At 43.1% G+C, this 11,102-nt stretch overlaps 1 protein-coding gene across 1 annotated transcript; it reads right to left on the reverse strand.

The window, feature by feature from the left end:
* Window positions 1-8,276: 8,276 nt before the first annotated feature.
* Window positions 8,277-9,887, reverse strand: LOC131237551 (3-ketoacyl-CoA synthase 5-like). The gene has a single exon (XM_058235374.1). The coding sequence runs from the start codon at window positions 9,799-9,801 to the stop codon at window positions 8,311-8,313; it is 1,491 nt and encodes a 496-aa protein (XP_058091357.1). The 5' UTR covers window positions 9,802-9,887; the 3' UTR covers window positions 8,277-8,310.
* Between the last annotated feature and the right edge of the window lie 1,215 nt (window positions 9,888-11,102).

Genomic DNA, 11,102 nt, shown 5'->3' on the forward strand with positions numbered 1-11,102 from the left:
GTCACCCTACGCCTTCAATCCCCGCTATTTCGATTGGTATGGCACACATGAGTTTTGGAACGGCCTTATTTTTAGATTGCTATCTTATTCTTGTCTTGCAAAACAGATGTACGGAGTGGATTTGTTATGGATATCTCTGTGGGCCCCACACATCCCCAGGCACAGAAATATTTGTGCTGGAGTCACAGGCAATCCACTTCGCCCACTCATGTAGATCTCAATGTTTTGGTAGCAGGTTGCCTCTGACCTGCATAGAGTCATATCTATACCGGGAGCTGTGTCCGGCCCATAGAGATATCTGTGAAAATTCCACTACATCCATCTGTTTTGAAAGACCACGGTAGGACATGATTCTAAAAATCATGCAAATGCAAAACTCATGTGTGCCAGGCGAAAAAGTGGGGATTGAACGAGTGAAGGTGACGGAAGTTTTGCATCAGGATGATATTTGTTCCTACAGTTTACCTGAGTGATAATAATTCTATGAACGAAGATTCCTATACCATTCTTGTCTTGTAAAACAGATGTACGGAGTGGATTTGTTATGGATATCTCTGTGTGCCCCACACATTACCAGGCACATAAGTATGTGCTGGGGTCACAGGCAATCCACTTTGCCCACTCATGTAGATCTCAATGTTTTTGGTAGCAGGTTGCCTCTGACCCGCATAGAGACATATCTGTACCCAGAGCTATGTCCAGCCCATAAAGATATCCGTGAAAAATCCACTCCATCCATCTGTTTTGAAAGACCACGGTAGGATAGGATTCTAAAAATCATGCAAATGCAAAATTCCTGAGGGCCAGGCAAAAAAGTAGGGATTGAACGAGCGAAGGTGATGGAAGTTTTGTATCAGGATGATAATTGTTCTGTATCAGGATAATATTTGTTCCTACAATTTACCTGAGTGGTAATAATTCTATGAACGGAGATTCCTATCCTATTCTTGTCTTGCAAAACAGATGTACGGAGTGGATTTGTTATGGATATCTCTGTAGGCCCCACACATCCCCAGGCCCAGAAATATCTCTGTGCCAGGGTCACAGGCAATCCACTTCGCCCACTCATGTAGATCTCAATGTTTTGGTAGCAGGTTGCCTCTGACCCGCATAGAGACATATCTGTACCCGAGTTGTGTCCGGCCCATTGAGATATCCGTGAAAAATCCACTCCAACCATCTGTTTTGAAAGACCACGGTAGGACAGGATTCTAGAAATCCTGCAAATGCAAAACTCATGTGGGCCAGGCAAAAAAGTAGGAATTGAACGAGTGAAGGTGACGGAAGTTTTGTATCAGGATGATATTTGTTCTGTATCAGGATAATATTTGTTCCTACAATTTACCTGAGTGGTAATAATTCTATGAACGGAGATTCCTATCCTATTCTTGTCTCGTAAAACAGATGTACGGAGTGGATTTGTTATGGATATCTCTGTGTGCCCCACACATCCCCAGGCCCAGAAATATCTCTGTGCCGGGGTCACAGGCAATCCACTACGCCCACTCATGTAGATATCAATGTTTTGGTAGCAGGTTGCCTCTAACCCGCATAGAGACATATCTGTACTCGGAGCTATGTCCAGCCCATAGAGATATCCGTGAAAAATCCACTCCATCCATCTGTTTTGAAAGACCACGGTAGGACAGGATTCTAGAAATCATGCAAATGCAAAATTCATGTGGGCCAGGCAAAAAAGTAGGGATTGAACGAGTGAAGGTGATGGAAGTTTTGTATCATGATGATATTTGTTCTGTATCAGGATAATATTTGTTCCTACAATTTACCTGAGTAGTAATAATTCTATGAACGGAGATTCGTATCCTATTCTTGTCTTGCAAAACAGATGTTCGGAGTGGATTTGTTATGGATATCTCTGTGGGCCCCACACATCCCCAGGCCTAGAAATATCTCTGTGCTGGGGTCACAGGCAATCCACTTGGCCCACTCATGTAGATCTCAATGTTTTGGTAGTAGGTTGCCTCTGACCCGCATAGAGACATATCTATACCCGAGTTGTGTCCGGCCCATTAAGATATCCGTGGAAAATTCACTCCAACCATCTGTTTTGAAAGACCACGGTAGGACAGGATTCTAGAAATCCTGCAAATGCAAAACTCATGTGGGCCAGGCAAAAAAGTAGGAATTGAACGAGTGAAGGTGACGAAAGTTTTGTATCAGGATGATATTTGTTCTGTATCAGGATAATATTTGTTCCTACAATTTACCTGAGTGGTAATAATTCTATGAACGGAGATTCCTATCCTATTCTTGTCTTGTAAAACAGATGTACGGAGTGGATTTGTTATGGATATCTCTGTGTGCCCCACACATCCCCAGGCCTGCCGGGGTCACAGGCAATCCACTACGCCCACTCATGTAGATATCAATGTTTTGGTAGCAGGTTGCCTCTAACCCGCATAGAGACATATCTGTACCCGGAGCTATTGTCCAGCCCATAGAGATATCCGTGAAAAATCCACTCCCTCCATCTATTTTGAAAGACCACAATAGGACAGGATTCTAGAAATCATGCAAATGCAAAATTCATGTGGGCCAGGCAAAAAAGTAAGGATTGAATGAGTGAAGGTGAAGGAAGTTTTGTATCATGATGATATTTGTTCTGTATCAGGATAATATTTGTTCCTACAATTTTCCTGAGTGGTAATAATTCTATGAACGGAGATTCCTATTCTATTCTTGTCTTGCAAAACAGATGTACGGAGTGGATTTGTTATGGATATCCTGTGGGCTCCACACATCCCCAGGCCCAGAAATATCTCTGTGCCAGGGTCACAGGCAATCCACTTGGCCCACTCATGTAGATCTCAATGTTTTGGTAGCAGGATGCCTCTGACCCGCGTAGAGACATATCTGTACCCGAGTTGTGTCCGGCCCATAGAGATATCAGTGAAAAATCCACTCCAACCATCTGTTTTGAAAGACCACGGTAGGACAGGATTCTAGAAATCCTGCAAATGCAAAACTTATGTGGGCCAGGCGAAAAAGTAGGGATTGAACGAGTGAAGGTTACGGAAGTTTTGTATTAGGATGATATTTGTTCCTACAGTTTACCTGATTGGTAATAATTTTATGAACGGTTTGGATCGCATATAAACATTATGTTCAGATCCTAGACAGTTTCAACGGTGGATGCTACTATTCCCACTGATTTGTTGGTGTGACCTACGTGAGTTTTGGTTCTGCCTAAGTTTTTAGAATCCTGTCCAATCGTGGTCTTTCAAATCAGATGGACAGAGTGGATTTTCCACGGACATCTCTGTAGATCCACGCAGGCCCGTTTCAGAGGCAATCCGCTCCCATTGTTTTTGGCCTTTCGACTTTAACAACGTGATTTTTCCGTAAACCCTATCCACAATATCCTGAAAGCGTGACGACTAACTCAGACGGTCGTGATCACTTTGAAGTAATTTAGAAAATGGTGGTGAATCTTCAACCGTACACATGGCATAATTGTACGGAAATCCAGACCATCCATAATATTGCAGACCCGACTATGGATCGAGCGAAACCCAAAAATAGGAGTGAGAAGATTATAGGAACCATCGATTATGCTAGATGTTCTTAGCATCCAGTGCTAACAGTAATATATTGGATCCTTATCAAGCGCACTTAAAGTTGCGCGTGCCACATGCATAAGATCCAAACCATTTAATCGTTTACCACTATAATGGATGGGCCATACTCCAAAAATTATATTTTTCCCTGTTAATCCTAGCCACCGATTGTCCAACCGATTGTAGGCTAGTTTAGCGTACAACCCATTTCAAATGCCCATATTTATAGAATATAAAACATCCTAGCCTTGCAGAAGGTGTGGCCCACAATGAAAAACATTTTCCTTATAAATCAGACCGTAGGTCCACTCATCAGGTATGCCACATAACTATATGGGCTCGGATTGAACAGCAGAAGTTGTTTAAACCGTCCATTGTTTCCAAAGATTTTAACCCACCTGAGTTTTTTGTTTTTCGTGTTTTTTTCTTCTTTTTTTTTTTGCTAAGATAATCTTCATGGTGATACCTGACCTTCTTACTGCTCGGACATAGCCACCCACGTTGCGTGGCCGTGGGCCACTTTGACGTATATGTATTGCATATCTAGGCCGTCAATCCGTTTACCAGCTCATTTTCGGGCATGAGGCCAAAATTTAAACACATTCAAATCGTGGACAGCACAACAGGAAACGGTGGTGATGGAACGGCGTTAAAATTTTCCTAGGGTCTACCTTAATGTTTGTTTTCCATCCAGCCTGTTCATTAGATCATAGAAACCATGATTAAGGGTGCATATGGGTCGGTTTGGTCTGGTTCTAGGATGAAATCGGAACTGAACCGTTCCTAACAGTTCTAGGAGAAGTAGAACTGGAACCGGACCGTTAGCACCTTAGAACTGAACCGAACCGGATCATTAAAATCAGTTCGGTTCCGGATTGGTTCCACTGTTCTGGGCTTGAGAGAGAGAGAGAGAGAGGGTAGCTGCAGCCTGGCTGCGTGAAGAGTGAAGGGAAAGAACTTAATGTTTTTTTCTTTTTTTTTTGGAAATATATAGTGGAGTTCTTGGTTCGGTTTAAGGTTTGATTCCAGGATTTTGAATAGGTTCATGGTTCAATTGGGTCCTACATACCTCCAAACGGATAACCAACCCAACTAATTGGTTCCTTGATTTTTGGAATAGGAACTGGTTCACTCTAGAACCGGCAAACCATACGATTTGGTCGGTTCTAGTCCAGATCCACGGTTCTACCAGTTCCATGTAACACCCCTAAGCCCACATGCATTCAACAATCACTGTTTCCTGTGGTGTGATCCACCTGAGGTTTGAATCTACTTACTCTTTGGTCTCATTACCTAAAATAAGCGGGAGAAACGGATGAACGGTGTGGATATACAAAAATAAAAAGTGAAAAAAAAAATAAAAATTGAATCAAGGTGGGCCCCAGGTTCACGGCCTGACCAAACCCGCATTAGGTTAAACTATCTGTATGTTAATTTAACCTAAAGGGGGTAGTAGTTTGATCCATATTTGGACTTTGGAGCAAAAATATCGGCAACAGGACATGTTTGGCAATTTTTTCTTGTAATTTGGAAGCAGGTGCGAGAGAATCAATCCCCACCGTTTGATTGGGTCCAAAGGTTTTTTAGGCCCAAACATATTGAATGGTCGGAAGTTCTCGCGTAGTCTCACCCACTTTAGTAGTTTCCATAGAAACTCAGTTACACCACCCACAATACGCTGCACGAGCGCCAATTAAAATTAGCATCCGTAATTGAGACACGAGTAAGCGCAATCAAAACCGTTCAAGAGGTAGACCCAATAGGTCATGGTTGAAGTAACACCCTACAAATCATCCTAAACGTTCATTAATCAATTCGAATCTAAACCGTTGGCAACTTTTCATTTTCAAATGTCATATCTCAAGAAGATAGGATCATCTGCAGGGCAATTTATCCTCCATTTTCAGCCCGCTTCGCCACTTAAACGGTTCGGATCATTTATGAAAGCGTCCCAATCACGGTAATCAGTGCTCCTGCATTGCATGCCCTTAAATTACCATAACGACGGAAGTGGATTGACTATGACCCCGGACACAGACATATATACCTGTGCCCGGGGCTTTGTAGGGCCGTAGAGATGTCACTTGCAAATCCACTCCGTCCATGACAGAATTCTAATAATCAGGCAGACCCGGAACTCAGGTGGGCCACAACTACGAAACAGTGGGAATAGAAATGTCCACAGTTGAAACCTTCTGGGAGCTGACCATGATAAAACCGTTGATAGTGTTATTACGACTCGTATAAAATATAGGAACAAATATCATCCTAATATAAAATTTCTGTCACCACGGGCATTCAATACCCACTGTTTCATGTGGTATGACCCACATGAATTTTGGATTAGTTGGTTGTTTAGATTCCTGCCCTAAGGTAATCTCACAAAACAGATGTACGGAGTAGATTTGTTACAGACGACTTCTCTGTAGGCCCCATACAGCCCAGGTCACAAGAATATATCTGTGCCCGGGCCGCAGCATTTTACAGACAGTAAGCTCATGTTTTCCTGTCTCGTGATTGGTCTACGTCATTACTGATGTTATCAGCCCGGCTGAATTAAATGGGAGACGGATTGGCTACTCCCCCTACACCATCCCGTGGCTGGTGGCCGGTGCTTTGTGGGCCCCACCGTGATATATTTGTTTCATCCATTCGGTTCATCTATTTTTACATATCATTTGAAGGATTGATAAAAAAAAATGACAGGAATATAAATCTTAGGTGGACCACACCACAGGAAAACAATAATGATTGGATATCCACAATTAAAATCCTCCTAAGGCCCACTGTACTGTTTATTTGACATCCAATCTTTTGATTAGGTCATGAAGACTCAGATGATGGGAAAAAATAAATATCAGGTTGATCCAAAACTTTTATGGCCCCCAAAACTTTTTTAATGGTCAACATTCATTCAACGCTGTTTCCTGTAATGTGGTCCACTTGAGATTGATATATACCTCATTTTTTCTTTCATATAATAAAATGATTTATAAAAATAGATGGACATAATGGATAAAATACATATATCATGGTGGGGCCCGGAGAGCACCGACCACCTGCCAATGGCCGTTGGCAGGGGAAGTCGCCAATCCCTTTCCAATTAAATGGAAGCGGATTGGCTGGTGTACCACAAATCAGCGATGTAACTGGTGTGGGTGCGTGTCGTGCGAAGACTAGAGCTGACGCTCCTCAAGCTCCGAATTGTAGCAACCGTTAAAAGGAGATCAAAGTTAAATGGTCCCAAAATGATGTATTTATTATATCCATACCATTAATCCATCTTTAGAGAATGAGCCAAAAAAATGAAACATATCCAAAGCTCAAATGGACCACACCATAAATAGCAGCAGGGATAATAATTTTAAGCGTTTAAACATTCATAGGCCCACCGTAACATTTACTTTCCATCCAATCCGTTCATAAGGTTAAAAAGATCTAGATGAAGAGGAAAAACAAATGTTGTATTGATCCAAAACTTCCATGGCCCCCAAAAGGGTTTCAATGGTAACATTCAATCACCTACTGCTTTTTGCAGTGTGGTCTACTTGATATTTATATCCTTGTTATTTTTTGGCTCAAGCCTTAAGATGAGCTCACAAAATACATGGACGGTTTGGATATAACACACCTCATGATGGGACCCAAAAACTTGCTGACGTCAATACATCATCTAGATAGCTGGTGTACGGATCACGTACACTTTTGGAGATCCTCATTATACATGAATCCGGATCCTCTGCTTGCAACAATTACGATTGAATCATCAATCGTAGCATCCGGTGTCTTTTTTTTAAAGGTGGACTATGTACAACTCCGTTCCCCGTTCCGACCTCGGGATATAGAGGCTCTAGCGGCCATAAGTGGCCACCGTCATGTATGGATATTATCCACATCGTCCATCCATTTTCCCATATCATTTTAGATTATTAGCTTAAAAATAAGACAAATGCCAAGCTCAAGTGGACCACACTAAAGGAAGCATTAGTGATAAGTACAGCTTAAAAATAAGACAAATGCCAAGCTCAAGTGGACCACACTAAAGGAAGCATTAGTGATAAGTACACCCTGTTAAAACCTTCTTAGGACCCACCGTGTCTTTTATTTGCCATCCAACTCGTTGATATGGCAATGTACACCTGGATGAAGCGAAGAAACAAATATGATCTTGATCTAGAACTTCATTGGTCCACAAGAATTTTTCAACGGCAGAAATTTAATCGCTACTGTGTGGTCCACTTGAATTTGAATTATCCTTAGTTTGAATTTTATAATCTTAAATAATATGAAAAAAAAATGGATAGAAGGTGTGGATGAAATCCATACATCACGGCGGTCCCTCGGAACCCAGCTGGTCCCGAGCTCGGAACAGGCGGGGTAGTACCTAGTCCGCGCGCATTTTTGTTTTCCTTACGAAAAAGACGTATCACATCACATGCATGAGGATTCGGATTCGAAATAAACGAAACTTCTCGCGTATGGTAGAATTCAAGAGTACAGAAAAAGAGTAGTCCTTCAAATTTTACGCGGGAATAAAGCTACACATGCTAAGTAAAAGAGACAACTAAGTGCATGAGTAGGGTGCATAACATATAAGAGTAAAAAGAGTAAGAAGAAGAAGAAGCAACATGCATACGTGTGTAATACGTGTGCATATAAGAGTAAAAAGAGTAAGAAGAAGAAGAAGCAACATGCATACGTGTGTAATACGCATGCACACGTGCAAAGTGTTCTACACCTTATGCACATCTGGTATATGCACTGGGTACTTATCGATGAAGCCATCCCACGCACTTCCGGTCGGAGTTTTAACGGTCCGATTGCACCGCCACACTGCACTGTTACACTTGAAACCGCTCCCAAGTGCAATCTGCCACACCCGATCTCCCTTCTTCATCCTCCCCTTCGCCTCGATGTAGTCCAATTCATACCATGGAGAAGATGATGAAGTGTTTCCGAAACAGTGGAGAGTCATTTTAGATGCCTCGACGTGTTCTGGTGATAGCCGGAGGTTCTTTCCAAGCTCCTCGATCACACCACGTCCGCCTGCATGAATGCAGAAGTGATCGAATGCTTGCTTGAAGTCAGGAATGTATGGCTTCCACTTGGGGTTGATCACCTTACGACCGATGAGGCTGAAGAGGAAAAGAAGCTGTTCCGAGATGGGAAGTACGAGTGGGCCCAACGTCGTGATGTTGGTCCGGAGAGCGGCACCTGCAATCGTCATCAGGTCCTTGGAGAGTGATATTCCAATCTTCCCTTCCTTATCTTCCTCCTCATATACACTGTGGTAGGAGCTGTCGTCTGCCCCTTTGTGGGTCCTAACCAAATGGCATAAACTGTATTTGGCTCGCTTGGCTTCGGCCCGTTTGTTCGAAAGGAGGATCGAAGCTCCACCCATTCGAAACAGGCAATTGGCAAGCAACATCGACCGTTGATTCCCAGTGTACCAGTACTGAGTGATGATCTCTGTACTGATCACCAATGCATATGAATTAGGGCGAGCATGGAGGAGGTCTTTGGCTAGATCGATCGATATAAGGCCTGCACTGCACCCCATTCCAGCAAGGTTGTAGCTTTGGATGTTGCTACGCATCTTGTACTTGTTCACCACCATCGCTGAAAGGGACGGTGTTGGCGAGAAGAGACTGCAATTGACGATGAGGATGTCGATGTCCTTGGGCTTGACTCCTGTCTTCTCAAGCAACGAATCAATGACGGAGAAGATAACAAGCTCTGCCTCCTCCCTCGATGCTTGGATGGTGGGGTTGTGGGGGACATGATGGAGGGCTGGAGGAAGGCTAGTTTCGTTCCCAAGGCCTGACCGCTCTAGGATCTTCATCTGGAAGTCGACGCTGATAGGGTCGAAGTTACTGATTTGGCGTGATTGCATCATGAACTTAGCCGCAGGGAAGCGGCACGATTCCGGAGGCTTGTAGCATACATGATCGACGAGGCATATCGGCCTAGGGCGCGACATGAAGTAGACCGTGGACATGATCACAGCTACAAACGTGGTTACTAGCACAGGTACGGTGTCGAACTCGACCGATCGCCAAAGGGCCATGACCTCATCAGGCCCCAGCCGTATGGCTTCTAAGAGGACGGAGATTACGATGGCGATCGAGATGAAGGTGAGGAAGCGATCGACGAGGTTTCGGTAAGCGATCTTAACGTACTTAGGATTGATGAACTTGGGGCCATCTGTCGAGGCAGTAGGCATCTTTTCGACGGTTGGGATGAGAGGGAGAGAGGGAAGGAGTGCTGGGCTGAGGGAGGGAGTGGGCTAGCTGAGAGAGTGTAGAAGGAGATGAGAGAATTTAAAGGCCCCATGAGCGGCAATGAATAGAGGTAGATAGCTTGCTTAAATGTGTGGCCTTTTGTATTACACAACGCTATCTTAGCTGGATTTTTCTCTTTCAATTTTTTTTTTTTCTTTTCCTACTGCCTGTTAGGGTGCACATGCATGCATATTCCAACGCGAGTGGATTGGGTGTCAACCAGGAAACACGTTATTGGGGCCGTGGGGTCCACTTTGATGTATTTTTTGTATATCCACGCCGTCCATTAGTTTTAACAGCTTATTTTATGGCATGGTTGCAAAAATGAATTAGATCCATATCTCAAGTGGACTACATAATATGGATTGAATAGCCACCGCTTAAAAACTTCTTAAGGGCCATGAAAGTTTTGGATTAAGCTGATTTTTTTTCCCTTACCTTCAATCAAATCTGTGTGACCTCATCAATAGGTTACGGTGGGTCCCAGGAAGTTTTCAATGTTGAGCGTTCAAGGACCAATGTTTCCTGTGGTGTGGTCCACTTGAGATTTGAATCTTCTTTATTTTTGGGAGAATACGCTTAAATGATCTGGAAAAACTGATGAACGGCGTGGATACATAAAAAATACATCAAGTTTGGCCCACGTTCAGGAAAACACCCGCTAACATGTTACTCGGGTAACACCTAATCTACTCCCTGTTCCGACCAGGTAGGTTTTTGGGGAAGTGCTCCACCCCTCTCGGACAACTGTTGTAAGCTATAGCGCTCCCGATTGCATTGGGTCTTTTGAACAGTTCAATAATCAATCTAAACCGTTCATTAAGTCCAGATCACATTTCATACACCACTATGCTAAAATTAGCTGATCAGATGACCCGGTCCGTCATTAATTTAGCCTTACCTTTTGCCCCCATACTTTTTCTAAGAGATGGATGGATAGCTAGGATCTCCAAACAAAATAATAGTCTACGGTCATAAGCAATCCATGATGGGTCCTAACGAATATAAGGATAAAATTCTTCACTGGAACTACTTTCTCATAAACAATCCTAACCGTCAGTATTAAATGCTACTGATCAGATGGTTAAGATTGTCAGATAAGCATAATGTTTTCTTAGTAGAACATGATATGAGCGTTGAAACTAATAAACAGTCTAGATCGATGGTTTGGATTGTCTAAGTATACCGATGCAACTAGGAGCACTGTAACTTATATGTTGCTCTGAGAGTACCAGAGCATTTC

Source organism: Magnolia sinica, chromosome 2, assembly GCF_029962835.1.
Source record: "Magnolia sinica isolate HGM2019 chromosome 2, MsV1, whole genome shotgun sequence".
Lineage (NCBI taxonomy): Eukaryota > Viridiplantae > Streptophyta > Magnoliopsida > Magnoliales > Magnoliaceae > Magnolia > Magnolia sinica.

What these genes read in the sequence shown, in the direction of transcription:
- LOC131237551 (XM_058235374.1), bottom strand. Translation starts at nt 9,801, where the DNA reads ATGCCTACTGCCTCGACAGATGGCCCCAAGTTCATCAATCCTAAGTAC.